The sequence below is a fragment of the Branchiostoma floridae genome, chromosome 9 (genome assembly GCF_000003815.2).
Source record: "Branchiostoma floridae strain S238N-H82 chromosome 9, Bfl_VNyyK, whole genome shotgun sequence".
Taxonomy (NCBI): Eukaryota; Metazoa; Chordata; class Leptocardii; order Amphioxiformes; family Branchiostomatidae; genus Branchiostoma; species Branchiostoma floridae.
Window position 1 is genome coordinate 16946414 of NC_049987.1, and position 27565 is coordinate 16973978.

Here is a 27565-nt window from a genome sequence, read left to right on the forward strand (position 1 = left end):
CGAGACAAAGCATGTATGGTCCTGTACTCTTTGTGTTTGCTACGATACACGTTTTCAATACGATTAAGCAACTGAAATGTGTCACCAAAAAATTGTAAGGGAAAATTGGCCTATCCAAGCACTCCTTCGCGCTAGTTCATATTTCATATACCATTTACCGAGCCCTCTCGTCATGAAATGTCAGGATGGCCGAGTGGTCTAAGGCGCCAGACTCAAGGGTGGAAGTCCCTTCCCAGCATACTAAGCGAGGGTTCTGGTCCCCGAATGGGGGCGTGGGTTCGAATCCCACTTCTGACATATCTTTTTGACAGAATTTTTTTTCTCGTATTGTGGGCTCGGTAGAAACTAAAATCTTTATACCTACATTGAAAACACTCCATAAGAGCAAATCAAGCAATGCACCCTTATTCATATCCTTAGAAATCAGTGTTGTCCAGACAAATGCCTTGCTAGGACCAAATAGATGGATAGGCATTGAGAACATTAATTGCACCGATTTAGATGCACGTCTATAGTGGTGCGTACCTAAACTCATATTCAGGTTCAGGTCCGGATTCAGGTCCAGCAGTTCAGGTTCAGAAAAGTCCGGACCTGATCGATGAACCCATTATTGCATATTATGTGCACTAGAATCTTTTTGAGGGGGATGGTGCATATAAAATTGCATGTTAGCATGAATTGAAATGCAATGTGAAAGATACATGCAAATTATATACAGCAGTGAGTGTAAACATGAAATCTTTTTGTCTAACTTTTTCCAGTGCAAATTTCACTGTCTATTCGAAGGTTTTAAATGGTTTAGAACAAAAAAAAAAGGGAATATAAGTGACAGATTGCTTTTTGCAAGTCTGGACTTGGCTCCGGACATTTAGTTTTTTTTTTGGACTTGGACCTAAACATTTTTCGGTCCAATTCCGGGCTTTAGGTACGCACCACTATGCACGTCACACCCTTGATACTTTTATAAATGAAGAACTCTGTTGAGATGGACATATTACTAAGGTTAAACCTGCTCTCCAAGCAGAGGTCAGCCTATGGCATTTTTTAGGGCTTTTTTATCACTACTTTGTAACGTTTTCTTTATAAAGTTTATGTCTCATGGCCCAACAAGACTTACAGAAAATGGTAAGACAATAGAAAGTCTGATAAAAACGCTGAAAAACAACAACAGCCGGAGCCTAACCTCTGCTTGAAGAGTCGGTAAAACCTCTAATTGCAAGACTACTAAATTTGAATTATTTGTGGACTTTTATTACTTTATTGGAAGACTTTAACCTAAGAAAAATGAATAATGCGCTCTAATAAACATTGTAAATTAAACTCAGTGGAATCCCTTGTAACTTCATTTCAAGTAGCAAATTAGAAACATTTCTTACCTGAAGGATATGTTGTTCATTAGAGAAAACTACTGAATACAAGTACATTGTACATGTACAGTCTTGGTATAATTTTTTTTCTCCAAGTTTACTTTAACGTCCTACAAACGATATCAGATATACCTTCTTATAATTTGGGTCGGTGCTTTGAAGCTAATCATTCAATTTAAAAAAAAAAAACTGTCAAAAACAAGATTTCCTTGTTCTTCTGGGTAAGCCCTGGTAAGCTTATGAATGCCAAATTACTAGATGTACAGTTGTACCAGTACTTCATTCTGTGGAATTCAGTACAACTAGATCTCATAGTCTCCATCTATTTCAGGCTACTTAGTATGTCGATTTGAATATATGTATGACATCCGTGCGCACATGAATTTTCGGCTATTTCCAAAAAAATAAAAGATTTCAATCATACACTAAATCGTACAAAGCACCTTCAAAAAAAGCAAATACAAAATGCATATGCCATGGATTGCAAAATAAATATCAGAATATGTATAATAATGTCATAGAACATTACAAGGTCAAAGAAGATGCGAAAGATCAAAAATTAAAATCTATTGTTTGGTACCATGGTATACTATTGTCATTTGTTCAACCTTCCTGACCACTTAGATTTTATAAGGAGGCAACTTTTTTTTATGGTCAAACTTTTTATTTTATTTGCATGATCGCATCAGTTTTTTGATTCCCAGAGGATGCTATCCATATAATCAAATCAACATGGCCTTAGATTTAAGACAACAGAAAACAAAAGAAACAGCCTTTTGTGTTATGTCAATGGATTTATTACAAGAGAGAAATGTTGTTATGGATATCCAGAAAAAAAGGAGAGGTTTTGCTACATGATGATACGAGTAAAACAAGTCTGCATACATACATGTATATGGGTACATTCTGCATGGATGTTAGACATATCTGAATAGGAAAGGGAAATACATTTTGTAAAACCAATGACTAGCTTGTCTGTGATAGTTACATAGTAATGTGTACATACAAGCAAATGCTGAAGTGATATATACATGATAAAGAGAAGATGCAAGTGGTATCCAAGACACACATAGTGACTTGCATGTTAACCACAGAGCAAAGGACACTGTACAGAAAAAACTCTTCTGTTGCGTACGTTCAAAATCTCTAAAAAGAAATAACAAAAAATCTGTAAAAGCCATCAAGAGTTCAAACTTCACTGCTGTCCTCAGTGGCGTGCTTCCTTAGAGATCTAAATGATCTTATAGTACCACAGCAGGAGAATTAATTAGTTCACTACTATTGACCACTGAACCTTATCCTTAAGATCACACCTTCTATGCTTCCATTACATGAAATTTCACAATTTCATCTACCGCAAAATCTGTACTCAATCCAAAATTAACATCTTAATGAATAGTGTTAGATTCAAACTTACTAACGAGAATGGTACCAAGTTTCGCTGTCTTGTCTACAATAATACAGTTGAGTTTCAGGGCTATGATGTGTTAGTGCTACAAACTACAGGCTAAGAAACTTGGACCTCTCGGTATTTCACAGTAAAATAAGTATCTCCATGCAATCCGTACAATTTCTCTCCTACTCTTTACTTTCTAATTATCATCAGTAACAGTGTGTTCTTTTGAAATGGCAAAAAATAGCATCCTAACATGAAATACAATCCTGATACACACATACATATAGTCTAACATTTGTTTCAGTATCCAAAATGGCTGCCCCTTACGATGAGCCATCTCTCATTGCGTACATGTACAAAGCTCCACTCATGATACCGCCAACCCCCGAGGCACCCTTCTCAAGACCAAGTTTAGAGCAGGCAAGACTTTTGGCACACTTGGAACAGTCTGAGGTACTCTGCTTTTGCCACCACCATGCCTTCCTAAGAAATTCACAAGTCTTGATGGGAACACTGCCTGCTGGTTTCTTTAACTCTCTTTCTGAGCACCCAGAAATTCAGGACTCTGCAACTCCAGTCAACTCTTAAGGTATAAAATTCTGTACAGGGAGTAAAAAGTACAAAAATTCGGCAAATTTTTCAGTTTCTACAGCTAAATCTACACTGTGATAGAAAAACTAACTTCATTCAAAAATCATTCAATCTATATTATGAACATCCACATTCAGAAAAGCACTCATCTAAATATGAATAGTTCTGGATGCATGATTAGAGAGGTCTTTAAATTTTGAATCAATTTTCATTTCTTCTCCTACGCACAAATCATCTTGTTATGCAAGAAGTGAGTGAGAGTATGTAGTTTCCAGGCTAATACAAGTGTTTGTAGACTATTATCATTGTGGGATAAAGTTTCCCATCACACTATTCCACAATATTACTTTTCCCCTAAATTTGCTGTTAGTTATCCTTTATTCCATTGCTACAAGAAAGGCTTTTTGTCCACTACACTGGTCCTAATGCTACCCCTGCTAACCAACTGTTTCTGGTGCATGTTCTTTTAGCCATTTTGACGTGCGTGGCTTCTCAATGGTCTGCCCCTGGTCAAACATTTTCATGCGGTCTTTGAAGGAAAGTTTCTCGGGACCGGGTTTTTTCTTTGCCGCCTCCATAGCCTGAGCCTTCTTTTCCGCTTTCTTCCGCATCACCGGATCCCGATAAACCTCCTGCGCACCAATGATACCAGGGGTAGTACCGGCCACGCTTGTGTTGTACGTGTTTAGACCTTGGGAGTTGGCTGGAGATGAAAAGTCGTCAGGTTTATGAGAGGGGGATGAAGAGGAGGAGGCACTGGAATGGTACGAGGCAGTGGAGGAGGGGGGATGGAGAGCGTCGTATGATGGTTTGGAAGGAGGCGATGGTTTCCTCTCTTGGTCGTAGTCATTGTAGTTGTTGTATGGTCGGGATGAGTTGTCGTTGTACCTGTCCGAGTCACGCAGGGACTCGTAGGAAGACTTCCGCTGAGGGGGAGCGGGTGGGGCGATGTACGTCTTCTCTGGTGGTGGGATTTGGTAGGCGTTGACTCGGGTGGACTGGACACCAGGGTGCTCCCTGGCAGTGGGAGAGGATGCGTCCGAACTCTGATCAGATGCTGAATCCCTCTTCTTGTAGATCAGCGTTTCGGACGTAAGCTTTCTTTCGAGAAGTAGGCGCTCCCGTTCCTGTCGTTCTTGCCTCAGGCGCTCCCTTTCCCGCTCCCTCTGACGTTTGGTGAGGTATTCTGCTTCTCTTCGTTTCCTCTCCGCCTCGCGGTATGCCTTCTCCTCGGACTCTCTCTGTGCCTGGATCTGTCGTAAAGCTTGCTGATCTTGCTCCCGCTTGATGCGGATCTCTTCCTGTTTCCTGTGGCGCATCTGCTCTTCCTCTTCCACCTGGAGTCTGCGGGATTCGTCCTGCTCGATGCGCTGTTGCTCGCGGAGCTGGCGTTGCTTCTCCAGCCACTCTTCCTGCTCCCGCTCCCGTTTGTCCATCTTCTGTCCCAGCCTCTGGCGCTGCTCGTCCCGCTCAGCCTGCAGCTGCTGCAGACGATGCTCCTGCTCCTTAATCCTCTCCATCTCACGACGCTCCTCCTCGTACATGCGCTGGTGGTCCTTCTCGATGATTCGCTGCTTTGCTGCTTCCGCCTCCTCTGCGACAACGCGGACCAGCTGCTTGGGGTGAGGCTCTTCGTCACTTTCTGACGCTGCCTCCTCTTCCTCTTCGCTTCGCCTTCTCGCCTCTTCTGCCCTTCGCTGGAACTGGTCTTCCATTCGCAGCTTGCGAAGCCTGTCTTCTTCCTCGGGCCGTCTGTAGTTCTTCCCTTCCAGCTCCTGGATTTCCTGCTCTCGCATCTGTTTCAGCTGCTCGTTGATCTGCTTCTCGATGTAGACCCTCTTCTCCCTCTCCCATGGGGACGGGGAGAGAGTGTCGCTCTTCTCAAGAACGTAGGTCACCTCGGATGTGTAGTTTTTGTTGCCATTCATCCGCTGCTTCCGCTTCTCGGCATCAACTTCTATCTCCTGTATCTCCATGAACCTCCTCTCCTCTTCAGAGCCGTACTGTTGTGGGCCATCGGTGTGACGTAGCTTCAGCTGACTGGGTTGCTCTGGATTGTATGGTGCTGCACGCATGGTTTCTGCAAGCTTGGCTCGTGGAGAATCACTCTGCTGTCGGCCGCCTGGGTACCGGCCGATCATCTCTGCCGGGGGTGGGGGTGGTGGAGGGGGGCTGTCGTTATAGCGAGGGTCGGGTGGAGGGGGCGGCAGATCGGGTGGGACACCGTCGTAATTCTCTGGGGGTGGGGGAGGTGGTGGAGGGGGAGGGGAGTCAGAGTAGCCTGGTTTGGTGCCGTAGGGCTCAGCCCTATAGGTGACATTGTACCTCGGTGCCTGCTGGTCTTGAGGGGGGTACCTTTCCTTAGCGTGCCCTACAGGGGCGTACCTATCCCTAGCCTCTGGAGGCAAGTACCTCTGCTCCACATAATTCCTGTCCTGATCATTAGCAGGGTGCCTATCTCTAGGGTCTACGTTCATATAGTCTCTACGGTGGTCGGGGGCACCATATCTGTCCCCACGTGGGTCGGCGTAGTTGCTGGTGGTGTTGGGGCTCCTCTGGGGTGGGGGCGGGCCACGGCGCATCTCTCCCACCCTGCGGGGCTCACCCTGCTGCGGGTAGCCCAGGTTGGAGGTGGACTGGGAGCGCGGTGCCTCACGCGGCGGCTGCTTCAGGTGGGCCTGGATGTTGGGGTTGGACGCCGCCGGCCGGTAACCGCCTTGCTGCTGGGGTGAAGGACGGCCCTGGCCGTACATCTGGCTGTATGCTGCAGGGGAAAAACAACATCATGTTATTAACAACAAAACTGTAGCTTAAGAGAGATAACATTCAAAGTACCTGTGGGTCAGTTTTACACATAGATGTGTCCTTAGCAATGATGTTTAAATATTTCAATGTCAACGACAAAAGTTTCCAAATTGGACAATTTGGCATACTCAAACTAGAATTTCATGACCTAATAAAACAAAATGTGGGTCTCCATGAAAAAAAAAAGTAATTTGGTACGAAAACACCAGGACAGACTGATGATCAAGAGCCTTTGAACTATTTGAAGGATTATCCTGATGTAGATGACTCCATTTTCTCCTGACAATACTGAAGATCTTGTAGTTGACAATAAGTCTGTTGATTCCAAAAGGTGATGACAGCCTTCCTGGAAACTGGCAACTTCATCCAAGGGAAAATAGAAGGTTATAACCACAAGTGGCAGCCTTGGTACTGGTATATCCATGGTGAATCTCCAGGAGGATTCCACACAGTCAAAGGTTGACAATATTGGCCAGGGTAAGCTCTTGCCCATCCATACAGTAGAGAGCACAGATGGCTTCTCACAACTTGTCAATGGCTCAAAAAGTCTCTGCTGTAAAGCCGTGCTTCTTGACGTGATCCACCGTTAACTGAATGGCACTGGCCTGATGAGAGAACTTCTTACACCTAATACTCGTGCAAGCTAAACTAGAACAGGCCTTCAACCCTGTGTGTCTTGCTGTCAAATTAACTTTCCCCTTTGACTAACCGATGAATAACTGCATCTTTAATATGTCAACAAATACATGTACTTCCTGCAACTACAATTATTTTGCCTTACACAAAAAAGAGTCACTTGTAGATGACAAATGAACTACATGTAAATCAAAAATTCTGATGCACTAGTGTTAATGAAGCCAACAAGATATTCAGCATGAATTTCACCATGGTCATCTGGCATGCAAATAAACACACAAAGTTAAACATCACAAAATGAACACACTTGGCAAAAACACTGGTTAGTGAAATAATGATAACACATCACACTGCATGCTACAACTATCTATGCATGCTACTAGAACATTGTATACAACATGGCAACAACAACAACAAAAAATGGTTAGGAACAGCTTACAACAGCACTGATGCGCACAGCCTTGTACAGCACTACACAGCACGATACAGCATGGCCAGCCAGCTGTGTGCGGGCTATATCATACTTACTGAGGGAGGGGGCTGACACTGTGTTAGCCCAATGTACCCCAAGCCTGCCAGACTTATGAGGTTCTATATGGAGTGAACATGCATGGATAGTTTGGACACGGTTAGTACAATACATTAAAAAAACAAGGTCAGTACTGATTCCCACTAACCCTCCCCCATCCCATGGGCCTGTCAATCACTTCAACATGGCACATGCTTCATGCTGATACTTAGAACAAGCTGGCAACCTCACCTCATGCCAAACATGCAGTGTTACCATACCAAAAACAAAATGCATGAAAAAAAAGCCAATATTTTTTTGCAATTTATTTTAGCTTTAAGCACTATGGCCTCGGAGAGTAACAAAATAGCCATAGTCAAGATTTTAAATAAGTTTTTGTTCCTACGTGATAGAATAAAGATTGTTTACACTGCCAGCGGCACAACTGTTTGAAGATGCCTGCAGAAGTCGAAGTCCCAGCATGAAGCATGTCCCAGGAAGGCACACTGGTAGAAGTCCCAACATGGATGTCCCATACCTGATACATAATACTTAGTCGACCCTTCCGAATGACGACGGCTTTTCTGGCTAAGCATTTCCTCGTCCCTCTTGGCTTGCTTATCCCTCTCCTCTGCCTTGCTCTGATAGTCAGAGATCGACACAGCCTTCCTAATCCTGCCTAACTCGGTTGTACTTAGGGAGGCCTGGGTTTTCATGCTAAGCCTTAGGGTATCTAATCCTTCCTTGGCTTCTTTCTCCTTTTTTTCAAACTCTTCCTTAAGCTCTGAGCAAGACCGGGACCGTTTGATCTCCTTTCCAAAGGGTCGCACGTTGTGAGTGATGGCCGACCTTTTTATGTGGTGAACTACACCGTTTGATACATCCCCATTCATCATGATTTCGTTCGACCATCGTGTCTTCGAATTTTCTTTCCCAATGTCAGGCACACCGTTGGATAATTTGTCAGACTTACGGACATCTTCCTGTTTTGGAGGTGGCCAGTTAAAAGACCTATTTCCACGAGGACTGGGGCTTTTAGGGCTTCTGGGACTGAGGGGGCTTCTGGGGCTCCGAGCGCCCTTCAAGACATCCGCCTCCTCCTTTGCCTTCCAATCGCGACTCTCTAAATCATTAACGAGACGGGAGAGGGAGGAGGAGCGGCTTCGGCTCTGGGAAGCCGAGTGGGACCTGCGAATGATTCTACGGACTTTTATCTGCTCACGGACAGACTCTATCTCGTTGCGAGCTCTCCTGCCCCTGGCCTCGGCATCGCTGACAATGTCTGATACAGATTTAGACTTACTATTGGTGTTGTGGAGGTGGGGGGAGGAGCGGTACTCCTCCCTCCTCTGTACCGTGCCGGAACCTTCCCCCTCGGGTGCCATTTTTTCTCGCCAGGGTGGGGTGCTGACTTGATTTGTATGGCGTGCGAGAATATCTTCGCTCTTAGGGCGCGTCTTGGAAGGGGTGGTATCACCCCCCTGTGACGGACTGAGGGCAGTGGGACCGAGGCTGCGACGTGACACTGGAACGAGGACAGTCATGTTCAAGTTTACTGGATTACAGCAAATGTCAACAAACTTTACACACATAATGGGTTACTGTTATATCATAACACATGTAACACAGTAAGGCCACAGAAACAACTCTTCTGATATGATGTTAGATGAAACAATTAAGGTTTCCTTGCCCTCTCTATTTCTATGCAGCTACAGGAGGCCTGGTAAGATTGCATTTGTTAGTTTTGTTATCCAGTGGCACACTACAGAATGAGATAGGCAGCAGTTGGCCATCCAAAGCATCCCAAAGCACCACAGCAAAGCTTGCACGGGGGTTACCACGTTAAGAGGCTCAAAGAGGTTTCCAGAAAACTCCATCAGTAATGACCACACAGTTTTTACACAAGAAAGCCTTCCACGACACAATGGACCAGGATGAGAAGAGCATCCTTAAGGAGAGGTCCCACTGCACAGCATATCTTCAACAATAGATCAAAGAATGTTGAAAGACAGAAGAAAAGATGGACAAGACAGATGAAATGGAGATACGGATGAAGAGCAGCACATGTCCTTGTCTGAAGGAATCACCAGAGTACATGTATGTGCGCATGTTGCCTCTCTTGTAGACTTGATCCACTGACAGGAACAAGCTTTGAAAGGTCTTATTTCAGTGCACGTCCGAAGCCTCTTTCTTGACTGTAGAATTCACAGTGTTTAAACCATGGCTCCCTGGTTGTCGTTACATGAACGTCTGTGCAACATTAATCCAAAAGTGAGCTTGGGAGGGGAAAATGTATCCTTTTTGTCTGGTTAGCGATTGGTTACTTGCTGCTTTGTTTACATTCTCTTACAGCTTTGAACAGTGTAGAGAGCAGACTGATGAAACAGGAGGGTGGAGATGGTTGTCAAGACGGATTTCCAAGTAAAGAAAGAAGAAAATAAGAAAGAAAGAAAGAGATGAAGAAGAAGGAGCAAGAAGTTTTTGGTCTGAGTTTACCCCAGTCTTGATGGCTTACCTCTGCTTTGCATGACTGGAGAAGGCTGACTGAGCAGTGTGGCCAGACCGTGGTAAATTGCTCCTTGCTTGGCGACCTTGAGATTTACAGTCTGCCCAGTCTGTGTCATCAACGCTGCAGCCCTGCGGAGGAACAAGTACAATTATTTAGTATATCTGTATGATCTGCAGTGACAGAAACTGCTTTCCCAGGGTGGACATGCATCAACAACCTCTAATCTTCGATTTTAATTTACCAAGACAATCGTAAAGTTTTGACAAAGAATGGCAATGACAATCATGCGAACCTTTCTTGAGAAAGTCCCACGAGGTTATGCCCGTCAACCTCCAGCAACTGGTCTCCAGCTGCCAGACGTCCGTCCAAGTCTGCTGCGCCGCCCTTAACTACCGACTTCACGTAGATTCCAAGCTGATCCTGTCCAGCACCCTACAGATACAAAACAAGACCATTTTTTAATATTCATGTCTTTTGGAGAACATACATTTTTTAATACACGTTATACATAATCATCTGTACTGATTAATACGATAAAAATCTTGACATTGCACCAACACAGTTTAAAGCAGTGACTCATCAGATTTTCTATTACATTTTACATTGTATTGGAAAGTTTAGTGTTATACCAAACTTTCTTGACAACGTTTCCCTGAGTGTCAGCAATGCCATCTTATTAATGTATTACACCTATAAAATAGTATAATTGGAACCTCAAGACCACCAAGAAACTAACAACAGTAGACCTTAACTACATACTAGATGTAAAAAAATCTGTCAACCATGAGAATCAATAGAATTTGCAAACAAAACAGATGGGGAGAAGAAATATAATGTTTCGCTACTGTAAAAGCAAAGCGACTGCCAAGTATCTGTTACCGGCACTGAAAACCCAAACGGACACTTCAGGCGTGATGCAACGGTCGATTTGACAGCCAACAAACCATAATCCGACAGCAGATTAGCTTGCAAACAGACACACAGGTGTTTGGACAGAAATAAACAAAGCCTGCATCACATCATCAAAGAGAACCAGTGGGCTGTTGCATCTCTTTCAAATTCCGCTTAGATCTTTTTGTAACTGGAAGAAGCCTCAAATTATCGACCTCGCAACATTGTGTATCAAAAGCCATTATTTTCAAAGAGCTGCTCATTTCCAGGTACTGATTATACTGTGCATGAAGCCTTCAAACTAACAAGCTTGTCAATGCAATGAAGTCATCAACAGCCTATCACGAGGAATGCTGATATGTGTAATATGATTTAATATAGCAGAGCAAATAAGGTCAGAACATAATACCTATCTTTTTCATTAAAAGCTCCTTTGCAATGAAATCTAAAACCTTTTTACCATCCTTAATTTATTGGAGCCGCATAGAGATTTTATCACAAAATGCGGACATCATCACTAAGATCTAGCCCACTTTTTTCAAGCCTCCTGTCAACACAGCAGGTGAAGCTTATACAAACACCAGAAAACAATTGCCACACCACCTGGATTACCTAAACAGAACCCCTCTCCCTATCAGATATGCTCACTTTGATCACCATTACACACACAACCTCCCTTGGTCGATAATCCAGTCAGCCAGCAGGGACCAATCACCTGGAACCTCCATCCACACATTGTTGCACCTTTTCTATTTATAGACAATTGAACAATGGTGGAAAGGAAGCTGACAAAACTGTAACTGTTTTTTTTTCTTTCCACTTGGTCAACGCTTTAGTAATCCACAATGAGATACAAATGTATTCAAGGAGTCTTTTGGGGGTATTTAAAGGTAACCTTCAGGGATTTTTCTTGCCAAACATGACCTCATTTTTCAGAAGGAAGGTGACCCTGGTTAAGTCCAAGTATTTTCTACTGGGGGGCTCTCAAACATACCTCAATGCAGCAATGATCACACAGCTAAGGCATAGGAGGTCCTTTCAACATAACACACCTGTGACCTCATTCTTACAAAGGGCAGGTAACACTATAAGAGCTCAGACTGTGATTCATAGCAACACTAGTCTTCAATATTCTTTCGCTGATAAAGAAATCATAGGACATTCAACTATTAGTTAATCAATACATCTAGTTCTAGCAGGTAAATAAAACTGAGTGTATGCTTCTTTCCTTGCTTGTGCATGAAACTCTACTATAGAAAAAAATGGCTGTCTATCTAGCAAGGTTGTTCTACATTGCAAAATTGTCCCTAAAAGTGAGAGGGAGACCAATTGCGATGTTGAAATGCCTGGGTAATCAATGACATCATTGTATTTCATCTGAAGCAAACAAGTCAAGAGTTCAGCTAGTACTGATATCTTCACATTTTTCTGGGAGCATAAAACAACAGACATTGCCCAGCTTTGATCCAAAATCCAATTTCCCTTGGAAGGGAATGACACGAAAGCCAAGATAGTTTTGCTACAGCAGCAATGTAGTCTATTGTCGCTGTATGTTTGATGTTAAACTGCACTTCTGTTAAACCTGTTTCTGTGATTCAGGTAAGTGACTGCAATAAAGCAATTTATAACATAATTATAGCAGGTTCCTACATGGATACAAGCAGTGGCTATTCACTATCAAGTTCAAATACCTCCCACTGAGATACCTTAAGATAACATAGGGCAATTCTATCTCAAACACAATTCATCAGATGTTTTTATCAAACAACATTTATCTACAGAGAACACTGAACTAGTTTCAAATTAGACCAAGTCTTTTCACACAAGCAGTTCCTACAAATGCTCCTTTTTCCTTACCTTCAATCCTACAGAAGTCAAAATCAGTATCACTATTCAAAACTTTCAAGCTATACCTTAAATTTGCTGCAAGAGATCCTGCTGGAATTGAACTTGAACCAGGACGTGCCCTGGCAACAATGACTCACTCAGAAAAGGTCGCCAGGCTACCTGGCACAGAATCCGCCCATCAGGTGGGCCAAACGGCACCCCTCAATGGCCGCCTTTGTGCGGAGTGGTGCCAACATTCAATAGCCTGATTTACACTTGTTGAATTTGGACTTGCTGTTGTTTGCTAACCGGCTGCTACCTTGCAATTAGTCAGATGCTTTTCGACTGAAGCCACGCCAGTTTGACTTCATGTTAAATCCTCAAGTTATGAGGGGAAATGGTTGCCATAGTTTGCTGTATGGAAAAGAACTATTTCTTGAAGTAGATGAATTCATGATTGTCAAGTATACGATAGGTGACTTTTATTATTACTCTTAGGCATAGTTGGATAGATGCCCATGCAAATATCAGGCCATTATGGGCATTAGTATGAGTCGACTTTTCTCCAAATAAAATTCATGTCAGATTTGACTGCGCCATGAATAGAAATGATGCAACAGCACGTACCTAGCTGCAAAATCAATACTGCTAAGTGCATATGAAGCACTTTGGATAATTGAATGGGAAATGGCTTGCTGAAAAAGGTATTCATTTACAGCAATGGAATTACAGTGTGGGGCTTAAACAGAAACAGGACATTTTTGCTTCTTGTTAGAAAAAACAAACAATACATACATCCTTGTCAGAAACCTAGCAAGACATAACCAAGAAAACACAGGCGCCAAGTTGTCTTGACAGAGGTTATCAGCTGTTGTTGTTAGCCACTGAGTGTACAATACTGGCTGTAGGATCTAGCCTGGCAACCTCCACTGACTACAGCCTGGTACAGGTGATAATGATTTGTCCTGACAGGCTGAACTTCTCAGTAGAGTGCATGTGACCATGGTGTTTTCACATGTGGCGTCCGACGCTTCAGAAATTCCTTCACGACCGTGCTATGCTTCTAACAGAGGTGACATCAGTTTTCAAACACGTCCGTTCTCAAGTTGGTTGCCCTATGTAAGGTTGTGCCTCAGAGACAACAGTGGAGATTAGGGAGGAATTTCAGGCATGTCCAATAGCAGGTGAAGTGCATAAGTGAGATTAATGCCGAGTTGTATAGCCAAAGATGTAATAGCTAACTCTTAACTTTTGCTATTTTTAGCATAAGGTAAAGAGTATTTTTCTTTAAAAAGAATAACAAGATAGGTTTGGGATGAAAAATAACATGACAGATTTGGGATGAAGACATAACACATATTACAAGTATCAAGCTACAAGAAACTGCAAAATTTGAATGCCAGTTCCTACAATCCAAGACAACTTTGAGAGGCACCAGAAAAGACAGTCTGCCAACTCCCAGTGAATAGACAGTTCAATGTCCCAGGGTACCTTTTCAATGTCAGACAAGGATGACCGACACGTGTGACCGCAGCTATAACAGCAACTACAGCCTTACAAATGGTGGATATTGTGTTTCAACTCCATATGCTGGAGCTGAAAAGTATCAACAAACATTTTGTGATATACTCTGGAAAGACATGACAGTGTAACATAAGGTTTCCATGTGTGATAACACACTCGGGACATAAAGTTTCTAGTAAAAGAGAGACAGAAAAAATGGCTAGGAAAGCTAGAAAAGTAGAATCTGTTCCTGTTTTTCCATGCCTCGTTTCAATGTTGACCCAAGCGTTAAGGGTTACTTCATGTGCTGAGTGCCAAGTTTGCTTCCCACAGTGCTTTGCAGTAAGTGACAATGGAGACCTCATTCAGGTGAGGCATGTGAAGAATGCCGCGACACAGTTTGTTGATTGTGAATTTATCCGCCTATTTTTAATGTCGGGGAACCGTTCTTCGACAGAGGCCTGCGAAAGTAGACGTGCGTCAACAGCGAAGACTGAGAAATATTCCGGCCTGTTCAAACATCCCCCTCGCGGATAACAAGGTCACACGCTCCAGACCCTTATTTTCGATGTTTGCACTTTTCAGTGAAAAGTCATTATACTTATCAGATCCTTGATAACATGATCAATAAAAGTGCTAATCTAGTCTACCAACAGTCAAGTGGTCCACAACAATGCAGGTGGCTTAAACATTACATTATAAATCAGAACAAGGCCATTCTAAGTTATAAAGCTTAAAGATGTTGATAAGACAGATTGCATAAAATAGCCATTTACCAACCATAAAATACCCGACATCATCAGCCTTGTTTATGACTGGAGTAGCCTGAAATAAAAACAAAATGCTATATGGGGGGGGGGGGGGATGGATTCAACCATCTTAACTGTTTCCACTTATATCTGGAAGCAAAACAAGTTTACCTTCCGTGCACAGGATGATAGGATTACCTGAATCCCCCTCACCCCACCTATACTTAACACAACAGACACAGAAGTCCTACAGAGTACTTCTTGTGTTCTCTACTTACACCAAAAGAACTGTCTAACAAGAGTCCCTTGTCTTCCTCTTCTAATAACAAGAAAATCCAATAGACTGATATCCTGAATAAGGTACAGCTTAGAAATAATTTTCAAGTGTCCATAAATTACCAGTTAATAATAACACTTCCTTCCTTGAACGTGGACATCAGGGCTCATACACTTTCAAACTGTATCAAATGAACACATATACCTGCATACTGCATTGTAGTCTAAGACATTAAAATCTCCTGGACGACCATACCAAAAGAACCAACAGTGAAACTACTGTTTTCCTGTTCCTGACAACGATGCTGTAACAACAGACACACACGGCTAATGGCTACATTGTAAGTCAAAGGTAGAAAACATGAGATAAGATACCTGGATTTTCCTTATCTCTAAGTGCTCTAAGACAGACACGCCGATCCCAAGGACCCAGAGAAGCAAGAAGCTTCTGTGTTCTTTGACGTCAAGGCCAATGCCTAGTATTTGTTTTCCCTCCTGTGTGAGAGTTGCTCTCAGACGAGCCACGCAGTAACAACACAAAAACACTGGCTAGAGCTCCTCATTACTAGACCACTTCACATCATGTGACCTCAACCAAAATGCTTTCAGCTCTTTCAAGTTGAAAGGGATCCTTCAATCTGGGTCCCGACGGGCATTGCAAAGCCACGCTTGCCTCTGGCTAGCTGCTGTGTATTAGGTGCAATAATAGACTTATGGAGAGCAAAAGCTAGGAAGATCAGTATTAGGCCTACAGCATTTCTCTCACTTTTCTAAGAAAGATACAGAGTGACAGTACAAATCCTTGTGTATGTCAAAGAAGCTTAGATCCTATATATATAAAGACTACAGAACACTTAAGTGTAAATCCCTACAAAGGCAGAATACTTAATGGTGAAAAATGACTAGATTCGATTTCTTACAGATTAAGTATTTACCCCACAAAGATCTTTGTAAAACGTAACTTGTAAAAGAAATGTCAGAATCCCTTTCTTGACTCTCATAGACTCTCTAGCCATGTCTAGCCAATCTTCACCTTTGACATCTACAACCACCACAAAGCTAAGGCTAAAACTGGTTCTCATCTTCGCAAATTACCCACTCCAAGTCATCAGGGGAGAATTAACCCAAGGGTCTGCATGGTTCAGTCTTTTAATGGAGATTACATGTTGGTATTTGGTAGACACACAGCATAAAAAGACAAGGGATATCAGTTGGCAAATTCTGACAAGTAACAAAAGCATTCTGGAGCATGGTTCTCTAAAAGTTGACATCTGCCTTATTTTGAGTGACAGGTGTGGCATTGACATTAGAGATCAAATTTCACAACAGTCAATTTCATCAACTGAGAAACTACTATTATTTCAGTTTTCAGAACTGTAACACTCAGTCATACAATAAATACATGTGTGGCACAAGTCCAAAATGGTTGATCTGCCACTTGCTTTCCCCATAACTTCTCTTCTTTACTAAAATTTAATCAGAAAATACTGACATGCCAATCTTTCACATGTACCTTTTTCACGCTCTGTAGACAAGGGCTCGACCCCAAGAGTTTCAAAGCGCCTGATTTGTTTGTTGGGAATTTTTGTGTGTGGAGAGGACTATTGTACAGGCAGGTGGACCAAAGCATTCCTCACGAGGAGAGGGACGCCTGTTGAAAGACCACTTCATCATACACTTGGCACTTGCCTTGACCATTTATGGCAAGGGCTTGGCTCTGTACATACTTGCTGGGATTACATGAACAAATCATTATGAAGCATTCTTCACAAGGAAAGGATTTTCCCATACTTGCTGTACAAGAGACATTCTTTCCTACACTTTATTGAAGTTTTTGGAATTTTTCTTTACTACTTTGCAGAAGTATTTGGAAAAACAGAAAGAAAGGGCACGCTACATAATTCTACTCTCCGGTAGCACAGAATGACAAGAGTGTGTTGGTAGGAAGCGTGGAATGTTTGGGGTGAAGTGAAATGCTGCTAAAGCGATGATGGACATCACACGCTGGCTACAGCCTGGTCAAGCACAGCGTGGGCCAGGAATAGAGCTTTGACATTAGGAGCCCTTTTACTCGGGGAATTGGACCGAATCACAGCGTAGCAGGGGCGTGAGGTAGGGGCTAGGATGTTGACAGACAAGGGAAGAGCTGATCTCTTGGCTCAGCAAACAGACAGTAACCTACACCAGTGTCTGCTGGAGATAAGAACTCAACAGGTCCTTTTTACCACTTCAAGGTGGTGCTATGAGCACACAGCAGTGTATTGGAACAAACTTTTGACATAAATATAACTCACTTGTGGTTTATAAAATTTTACTTGCTCCAATATCATGAAAAGCCCAGTTTTCAATTTACAAATTTGTTTTTGGTTGCTTTGTCAACATACTTTGGATGAGTAATAAATGACTCTTTTTTTGTAAACATACATTGTCACTAAGTCTTGTGGCAATTCTATTCATTTTCAATTCCTTTGCAAAATATATACATTGACTTATCTACATGTAGAGACTATGTGGTATTTTGAAAAAAAATGGTTCTTTGTTCAGACAAGAACCTTATATCAAGGAACACACATGGCAGCAATTATAGTTGACTTCAGGGCTTTGATACTGGATGCTCTTGAATTATCAGAATAGTATCACTCCATGGGAAAACTACTTTTCTAATCATCTACTGCTGAAGAGAGAAGTCGGAAAGCAGTAATATAATACTAATAGAGGAGATGCTAGTCTCCAAAGTGCACTACACAATGTGACCCACAGACAAGAGCAGTGGGTGGGGTTCAAGCCTGGCTCTTGAACTTGAACTTTCTTTTGAAACTGTAGAACACTTGTCTGCCAGCTGGGGGAGGAAGACGCCACGCCACTTCAGTTTCAAGGCTCGCCACAAAGACACCAAATCTGGTCATAAAACCTGCAGAGGTGAATACCTCCTGCACCACAGAACGTGAAGACATGTGCTGGGCAAACAGAAAACAGCTACTCCAGTCCAAAAGACTTTTGATGTTTTCCTAGGACGGCTGGAGAGATGGTCTGATGCAACATTCCTGCGGCGTCTTTCCGACTTCCGCCTGATGTTGACACACGCGGAGGACAGGAAGGCCTGATACACCGGAGAGATTTGTGGTGATTGAACCTGTGTGTACAAAATGTAGTGGCGGGGCACCAAGTGTCAAACAGTTATTTTCTCCCTTTTGCTCGACATTCTCTACCCTGTCAGGGATGACATTTGTTTGTTATATCGCACAGGATACAACTTCCAGTTAAGACGTTTGGTGGGAAATACTTATGTTAAAGTCCTTCTGCGTTGTTTACAACTTTCAAGAAATCCTCCAAACTTTTTATCCATAAACCGATTAATCGTGTAGCGTCTGCCCGCGGATCCTGATGACCACGACATTTACGAGGGCTGAGTGACAGTTTGGTACAATACCGTTGTCAATCCAACAATGTCCACACACCTGTGGCTTGTAACCTGGCACCATTAATCAATGACACCGTACTGCAAACATAATTAGCACCTATGTAATCAACATCAACACGCCAACAACCGTAATTGGAGCAACTTAACGAGCAATAAAGGGCCTTTAATGATCCATATACAAAGACTTGTCACCTACGCACAACATGCACAAATAAAGGTTTGATAGCCTCTCATTGAAATATGAATAAAGCAATGCTGAATTTCTAACAAAAAAAGCCTATAAAATGAAGGTTTAACAAAATAGACAACCCATCCTACTTTAAATTGTATAATATTTGTATAACCTGGAAAGTATTGATTGAATCACCCATCAACAATCAATACACTAAAGAACATTTAAGACAAGACATGCAAATTCATCCTATAGGGTAGAATTAAAGTCACCTACTTAAGGTCTTCTGTGACAAATGATACAGAATATACAGAATGTACGTTGCAGTCCTAATAGACTGATAAATGATTGTGTCCTACTAACGTCTTCTTTAGTAACACAGACTTCTAGACTTGTAGACTAGGTTGTATTTGTCACTTTTGTGTTAGCACAGACGATGGAATAGTAATAAATCACCCCCTTGTCATGAAAGTAAATACTGCTGCATAGAAGTTAGAACAACAGGAAAAATTTCAACAAAACGTTCTTTGAAATGACACAAAACAGTGGAAGATTTCCTTCTTCAAGTTGGCAAAGCTATGTGGAAGTTAATGAAAGTGGAGCAGGTAAATGTAAAACTCTTCTCTGAAACGCCAGCGCAGGTTAAGGATAAATCCACAAAGGCAGCCCACTTGTGGTATTTTGAAGAGAGGGGAGACCCACGTTTGGACAGGGTTTTTCCACGCGGAGTGCAGAACAAACAAGCAAACTTTGCTCAGGCCGTGTCGAGCAGCCACTGACCAAATAGCGGCCGGAGTGGGACCCGCCTCATCGGGTAAATCACTGGGAAAACCACACAAGATGCTGGTCTCACAAAGGACAGCTAAACAACAAACCAACCAGGGATACATGTAGATACAAAGAGATCTCCTTACATGACAAGAACTGTCAAGCTTTACAATGACAATTGTATCTCTGACGTGGCATCTCAAACTGTTAAAAAGAAGTGCAATCACTTCAAAACAACACAGTGCCCAGGCCAACTAGACAATGAAAGTTGACTAATGTGTTGATTTAAAAGTTAGACCCTATGGGGTAACACTGTAATGGTCTTTCCTTGTACTGTGGATATGATTACCTGTTCGGACTGTTGACAAAACCTGATATCACTGTTGGGAAGTTTTATGCTAAAGCATTTAATGATACATCCATTATCGAATGTCATACTACCTTTGGTGCATCTCAAGAAAATATACCCTTCTATTCTTCAATTTTTTTGTCCAATGAGAATGCACTACATTCTTAATGTTAAAATAAAAGGGTCTGCTTCATTCACAAAGATATGACATTGGACAGAAAAACAACAAAACATCATCAATACCTCCATGAGACTATACCAGACTCCATACAAATTTTTACTACGTAACTGCAGTAAGAGTGCACTGTAACTGACATCTCACAAAGTACTACAATCACTGTAGCTCTTATAATGCATGATAAACAATAACAATCAGAGGTAATAGCCTGCTGAAATAACACAGGTAAAAACTATGAACTGCACTGTTGGTTTATGCACTGACGTACAGTTTTTACAAGTACATGTACAATATATGTTTCGACTTTCCTTTTCATAGCCCCAGGCATAATACTATACTGTAAGAAATAAATACCATGGACACTTTTCACCAGCAAATTCAAGATTCTAACAGTTGTTTTTTAGGGCATCCTTGAAGATCAACCTACCGAGAGTACACTTGAGAATTCAGAATTTTCTCCTACAAATTCTGATGCAAGACAAAATTAGATTCAGACATGAGAAAATATCTAATTCCTCACATTAACTGACTGTAAGTTCTAAATCCGGCCATTTGCAAGGCACAGTAGGGGGGCTCCAATTCACACCTCCAATAATTCTTTGATAAACCTCTTCACTCTACCTAATTAACCACCTCCACCAAAAGGACACTTGACGACCTACTAACAACAGCTCTACTCACCCTCGGTATTGTCTTGAGCTTCTCAGAGAGACATCCGAGATTGTAACTGAAGCGTTACCTGGACCTGAGAGATTCCTTGGGAGTGATCTCAGAAGACTGAAGACCAGACGGTCAGGTCTATAGACACTTGGACTGACGTACACAGGGGAAGAATTTGGGCCACAAGCCCTAAGAATGCCTGAGACAACAAGCCGTGCATGAAGGTTCGCTGGGTATGGGAGAGGCTAATGGCGGAAGAATTTTAATCCCGCCCTTCTAACCTCTTGTGTAAGAGTCTATTGTATCTGTAGCCTGCAGTCATCTCGTATTGTAAATTAATTACAACTAATTAACCAAAGGGCAAGGTCGGTCATTCTTTTATATCCACCTTCACTGACTGAACTTTTACAAAAGAGGGTCGGAAGTCTATTAAGAGACTTGTTTTATAGTCTTTTGAAGACAGGTCTTGAGAGCTACTCACGCAAATACAGGAATTACTTCATGTTATTGAATTAATAACAATCAATTAACATGTGACAGTTATTATTGATACTGTCCTACACAGAATGAACTTATAAGAAGTTGACCTATGAGAAGATTTAGAAGTCAATAAAGGTGTCCCAAGAACAGTTTATTGCATCAAAGTGAAGAAATGTCTATTATCTATTCATCCGTTTCTCCCTATACATGTACATAGTCAGGGTGATGATGGACTGGCTTACTTCACAGCCGGGGGTGGTCTGCCTGTATTGTTTGATGAAAGTGAATACAGCACACGCACGCGGACACAAAACATATTGTATGTGGGGAAAATAAAGAGGGAGAATTTGACACTGCATTCCAGCGATGCCAAAAGCAACATGCCATACCTGTACAGCTATACAATAGCCCGGAGACCTAGTTTTGCTGTGTGTGCATAGAATGGGAAATGCGTTTGTTATTGAATATCTACTGGTACGAACAGTTGCTATGGAGGTTATGATAACAATCATTACAACTTGGCAAAGGTATGACCCCTATTATGCTGGATAGAACCATTTTCAATCTAACCTTCACCAACTGTGGTACCAAATGAAAACAAGGTAGAGTAACCAAAAACAAACATATATGTTGCTTGATTATAGTGGTTAAGAATGAGTGAGAACAACGTAGCCCTATCTAGATTCAGATTCCATTACTTGTCTTTCCGGTAGGGCTTGGATAGTAAACATTGCTTGAATCATACTCAAGCTCCCTTTTCTGTACTGTCTTTCACATGAACTCAAAACACAGGTGGGAGGTGTCTATGTTTGCAACCTGTTTACATGTACATTTTGTATGTGCAAATATACATAATTCAGTAACTATAACAAGTACTTCTGAATTTGGGGGTTGAGATTGACGTGGCAAGAACTCATTAATAGTTGTCTATTCTACATCATGAATGCAACAACTCAATGGGGCAGTAACAGCAACATGATGCGGGCAATAGAATGTGCATTTCCCACAGCCAAACTTTTAGGCCTGGCTGCAGAAACATTTACTGTTGAAAATACCAGTAACAACAATGTCATTCAGCCTGAAAAGTTCATTCAGAAACATAGTTCCTGTCTTTTGCAAACTACAAATAGTACAATCTTTGCTGTTTTGTGATCTATGCCTTGTAAATATCTCTTCATGTGAAGTCACTGAAGAATAAAAACTAGGCCACATACTTTTTACCAAGCGTTGCTGAGCTGTTATGCTTCTATGGCACAATGGAATACCGTTCATATCGCAGAATTCTAAATTTCAAAACGTGAAGACAAGAATAGTACAGAGAACACTACAAGGTTTCAGTTCCGACACTGGGCTGGAAAACTCCTCAGCTATGCTAAGAAGGTATTTTGAGCCTGCCAACTGAGCATGTAAAGGGAAAAGAAAGAAAGCATGTCAGCAACTCTCTAAAAGCACCTGGCTGTACAGTAAGTCATTTCCTTTTACAAATGTGTCAGTGGATAAAAGACAAAACGATTGACACTTCCCCTAGGTGCATGTAAACACAGGTTATCAGGTACGGTTGACTTAAGGCCAACCTACTGGACAATACCGGCATTTATTGATCGCTTTTTTTCACCATGTTAAAGCCGTCTTTGTTAGTCCGGGTCAGCTTGAATTTTTGAAGTGATCTACACTCTTTAGTCTGTATGGACAATAGTTCTTTACTAATGTAGAGGGACGGGAGTGAAGCTATTGCCTATGAAAAATGTCTTTGATCTGCTCCTTTTTCTCATCTGTGAAAATGCCTTACAGACTAAGCTCTCACAGTGAGTGTGAGGAAATGTTGTGAGAGAAGAATTTAAATCTAATTTGTTATCATTAGGCTGAGAATGAATGTAGGAAGCCTGGCCTTAATCTACAAAATCGTGACTGCAACCAAAACACATGTCGGCCACTTAGAGATGAACTGAATGTATGGGCTGTGAACTGGAAACATTAATGTAATTATGTTTGATGCATTACCTATTAAGATAACCTCTGAACCTAGAACAATCATAAATGTTGCATGTATGAGAAGTTGACACTTATTAGTCAATCATCATGGGTGGGCGTCAAAGGAAATCTTCCTGTCTTCAAAGAAAGAAACAAGGACGTTTGCCTACGAAGGATGACAGTTTACCCTTTTCAACTGAATGGCAATCAAATACAATCAACTTCACATGCACAGATAGAAAGATTGCAAGCTAGGGAAAGATTCATTCCGGACCGTGCATGGACAACCGACGCTATCGCCCTACAGAAAAACTTAGGGGTTGGGTTACAACCTCTTCAGGCGCACCTGTGCTTCGAAAACTCGCAAAGACAAACCTATAGTCACCTCAAACAAGCGTAGAAGGATTGCTGCCTTACCTAGTCCCTGGTGAGAAGACTCTGGAGGGGGAAGTGGCACCAACTTTTACCTCAACACCAAAAGCAAAGGCCGAAAAACCTGCAAAAATCTAGCCGCGGAATGCACAGCTTCGTGCCGTGGGGGGAAACAAGCAGGCTCCACTCCACGAGGTGGGCTCAATGTCGGCGGCACATTGTGCACACGAAATGTAAGCTCACCCATTCATGCCTAATTGTGGTCGCCACGGCAACAGAAAACACTTCAAAGAATGGCGGGGCCAGGTATTGGCTTACATGCCAAATACGGACATGGCAGGGGCAGTAGCCGTGTGAAGCCGCCCAGAACTGAGCTAGCTTGCTCTGTAAATGAAATTACGCCATATTGTTACATCCCTAACAGCGTGTTTGACAGTTAACTGGCCGGTGAATGATGGCAGTTTATTATAGTGCTGTTACGAGCTACCTGGTTACCCTGTGCAAACGGGGAGATTAGAACGGCTGCGTTTTTCCCACGGAGGTGCTCTGTAAACTTTGACCACTGCTGAGTTTTGTCCTGAACATACAGACTGGTGCGATCATTGACTGAAGGGTTTCTGTCACGACCCAATGGCTGATTCTCAACAGACTAAAGTGGGAGTGGACAGGCACCTGTCTGAGCTGAAACAACTGTAGCAAGCATCTCAATGGCTTTTCTTCTTCTTATGAACTGCCATCCAAAAACAACTGTATTGGGTATCATGGGGGAAAGGGGTGTGTCTTACTTACAGCAGGTATGCAGATAGCCTTGTACCTTTTATAAAAGCAGGCAAAGCAGAATACTAGAAGCTGAAACAACAAAACGGGCTTAAGAATTCGACTCCGGAATTGGGGAAGGATCAAAGCACACACCAGGTAGATACTAATAGTATTTCAAAAAATGAACTGTCCCACAGGCACAGTATTTGTTGTCTAAAGTCTACATATAAATCTGTTATATTTTAGCTAGCCTCAAAATCATCTTCTGCTATGTCAAATATGCTGAAAAACTATATCAAATTCTAGAGTTAAAAAACAAACCATCAGACACTTAGAACCAAAACAAAGATGGAAAACATTTTTTTCAGAGACAGCAATAGCTCTCTTGAACATTAGGCTCTTCCTTATTTGCGGTGCTTGATGTCATCATGGAGACATCAAATAGAGAGTGGTTAACCTCCAAACAACAATATTTACACAGACATTAACACTGTGTGTCAATCACCAACATCTCCTCAACCTTATCCTGTTGTCAACTTCCTATAGCTTCCTGTTAGTAGTTCTCACTATGTTTGGAGTAAATTAGCAACCATCCTCAAAGATTCCAAAATACATAGCTGTCATTTCCAAGAAGCTGCATATTGGTTTCATATATCCTTCATGTAATTTAGACTTCCAGGAACTTATTCTAAAACTTCAGAATGCAGACCACCCATAGAGTTGGTTGCAAGAATACAAAAACATAAAAACTACATCTCTCTAGCAATTTTACCCGAGTGCATACTTCCGAACCTTGCACACTAGCTAGTAGCCACTGCACCACTTATTGCCACAGGTGCACCCTATCCCTTTGTACATGTTCTTTCTTCCATACAAGTGCCACAACAAAGGTACAGTGTTCAACAACAATATTATCTTAATGTGGTCAGATTACTTTCTATGTGCTAGATGATTAAAGTTGTATTTTAAATTATGGAAGACATTCATCCTGATTTAAGTTTCAAGTCTCCTATCTGTACATCCTTGACATAAAGAAAACAGTCATTACTCTTTCACATTGTCAACTGAAAGTAATCCAACAGTTTCCACAAAAACACAAACTCTTTCCAAAATCTAGGTTTGCAGAGCATTACCTGAAGAATATTACCTGATGAATAAGTAATGATGACTGAGAGCATAGGTCGAAGTCATGCCAACAACGAACAAATAAAATCAATCTAGTTTTTCAAAGGTAATACCAATCACATAAATTTTCAACACAAGTTCCAATCTAGTTATTGTATGTGGACAAAGCTAGAAAGCTCAAAAGGGTAGCAAAACATCACCATTTATTGTTTGTGAAGATGCGTTAGACTCAAATATTCAAAAGAAAAGAATGTAGTCACCCACAGACAATAAATAACTGGGGCTTGACAGGATATGGTGATGCCATCATATTCACAACCAGTACCTTGGAACAGTATTTCCAGTAAAAGCATGTCTACCATTCAAAACTATCATAGCTGCAAAAGTATACAATAAGTGTTGCTATGCTTGGACTGCAAGCTTGGATGTACATGTAATGCTTGATGCAAACAGACAGGTGTGTAAATTCTTCACAACACAACATCATTGTGTATCTAATACTATCTATGCCGAATGGTAGTAAACAACAAAAAAGGAAGGCTACACTAGTTAGACCAGCTATCTGATCCACATAGAAATATAATCTAATATCAATTCATTCAATTCTAGTAACTGTCTTCTTCCAAGATGGTATAGTATGTAGATGAAAGCATCCATGTATAGAGAAAGGTTTTCATTGAACAATACTAAGCAAGTGAGTCAACATTTTCAGAGGGGAATCAGGAAGAAGAAATAGAAGACCCCTTGCAACAAATTCTTGTGCAACTGAAGGTATATTTTCTCTTGTGATTTTCACTTGATTGATTAACAGTTGTCCTTTCCTGTTATAAAGTATTTTAGTCAAAACCTCTTTGAAAGCAGCACAGACACTGTGTGACCAAAGCATCCAGACAAGTGTTTCACCATAGACTTTAAATAAATACAACATGTTTTGCTATCAGTTTCTCTCACCTTTGCTGCGACAATGCTGAGTCCCATTCCAGAGCTGTTCTTGCTGAAGGACACATCGATGACCTCGGCCTCACCCTTGGGAGTGGGGGGGTAGCGGCTTTCGGGGGTGTGCAGACTCTGAAAGGAGTCAACGCCCAACAAGCTCACAAAACATGCTCTGTAGGGCTTACCATGCTAGGACACTTCTGAGGCCACGCCATTTTAAGATCACTGGTAGACAAATGTCTTCTAATCTTCAGTACGATAGTTTTATCACAAAGAAAATACATGAGTGAAAATTTACAAAAAAGCTACTACTAATTGTACGAGGCTTTTCATCGTCACCTTTACATCACATGCACTACAAATATTTCAGGACGTCACGGGAGATATTCTAAGCGATATAAATCAAATAATTCTCAACTAATAGACTTGATTACAGAAAGACTTGAAAACTTTGTGGGAAATCTCTTCTCTTGGTACAAGTCTCCAGTGACAATATGCTTGTGAGTTGTGACAGACAACGAAAAATTACACACAGCTTGAATTCAAATAGCTTTCTTGGTGTGGCCTTAGAAAGTGCCTAATAGTGTTTAACTTTTAACTTTTTCTTAGGTTAAAATATTGCACATGCAGTTGTAACTTGTATGTTTGTGTGGCAGAGATGGGATGCAGTGCAATGTGTGGTTAGCATGCTTCGTGCATAAAGGAATAAACATGCAGGGCCAGTTGCTTGTGCCGGTATCTTCCGTATCCCCAGAGTGCAGTGTGCTCAGTTCAAAAAGAGAAATGACGGAAGGCAGGGAGAGAACAACAAGATGGGGATTGCTACAATTGTTAGTGAATGTTATTATAGTAGCAGTAAAACCGGCATCACACAGTAGAAGAATTACTTAACCGATGAGTTTGCGAGCTTTAGCGGGCTCTAATTTTTAGCCCAAATACGGCCAGTGTCAGCTTCATTAATACGCACTTTTAGAGAGAGGAAGATATTCGTAGCTCATCGCATATTGTCCAATAAACCAGTACATTTTCAGGCAAAACGTATGATCAACTCTTCGACGATTTTGAAATTCGAAAAATTTCAGTCTTCAGTGTGATGCCAGCTTAGCAACTTTGGAATGTGTGGTGTTGCATCTGAGCAAGCTGCTTGGCTGGTGTGTTGCTGATGTAGTGAATAAAAGAAAAACAAAGGAAAACAAAAGTCCTAAAGCTAAATAAATAAACATTTTACTATCTAGCTAAGACTGTAACTTGTTAACAGTGTAAACATTACTTCTTGCAGTTGAGCTGCTAGCAAAAATGGAAATTAATCTGAGTAA

At 41.7% G+C, this 27565-nt stretch overlaps 1 protein-coding gene and 1 non-coding gene across 2 annotated transcripts in view; one reads left to right on the plus strand and one right to left on the minus strand.

The window, feature by feature from the left end:
* The first annotated feature begins 179 nt into the window (after positions 1 to 179).
* On the plus strand, positions 180 to 297 carry Trnal-caa. The gene is made up of 2 exons: positions 180 to 217; positions 252 to 297. It is a non-coding gene; the product is annotated as a tRNA-Leu (tRNA).
* Positions 298 to 2146: 1849 nt separating this feature from the next.
* The window catches only part of LOC118422231 (afadin-like), a 68566-nt gene continuing 43147 nt past the window's right edge, over positions 2147 to 27565 (minus strand). Inside the window, exons 26-30 of the mRNA XM_035829747.1 lie at positions 26265 to 26381; positions 10105 to 10244; positions 9819 to 9940; positions 7842 to 8828; positions 2147 to 6118 (exon numbers count right to left, since the gene is read on the minus strand). Coding sequence (XP_035685640.1) covers positions 3792 to 6118; positions 7842 to 8828; positions 9819 to 9940; positions 10105 to 10244; positions 26265 to 26381 — 3693 coding nt within the window. The 3' untranslated portion in view covers positions 2147 to 3791. The remainder of the gene's footprint in view (positions 6119 to 7841; positions 8829 to 9818; positions 9941 to 10104; positions 10245 to 26264; positions 26382 to 27565) is intronic.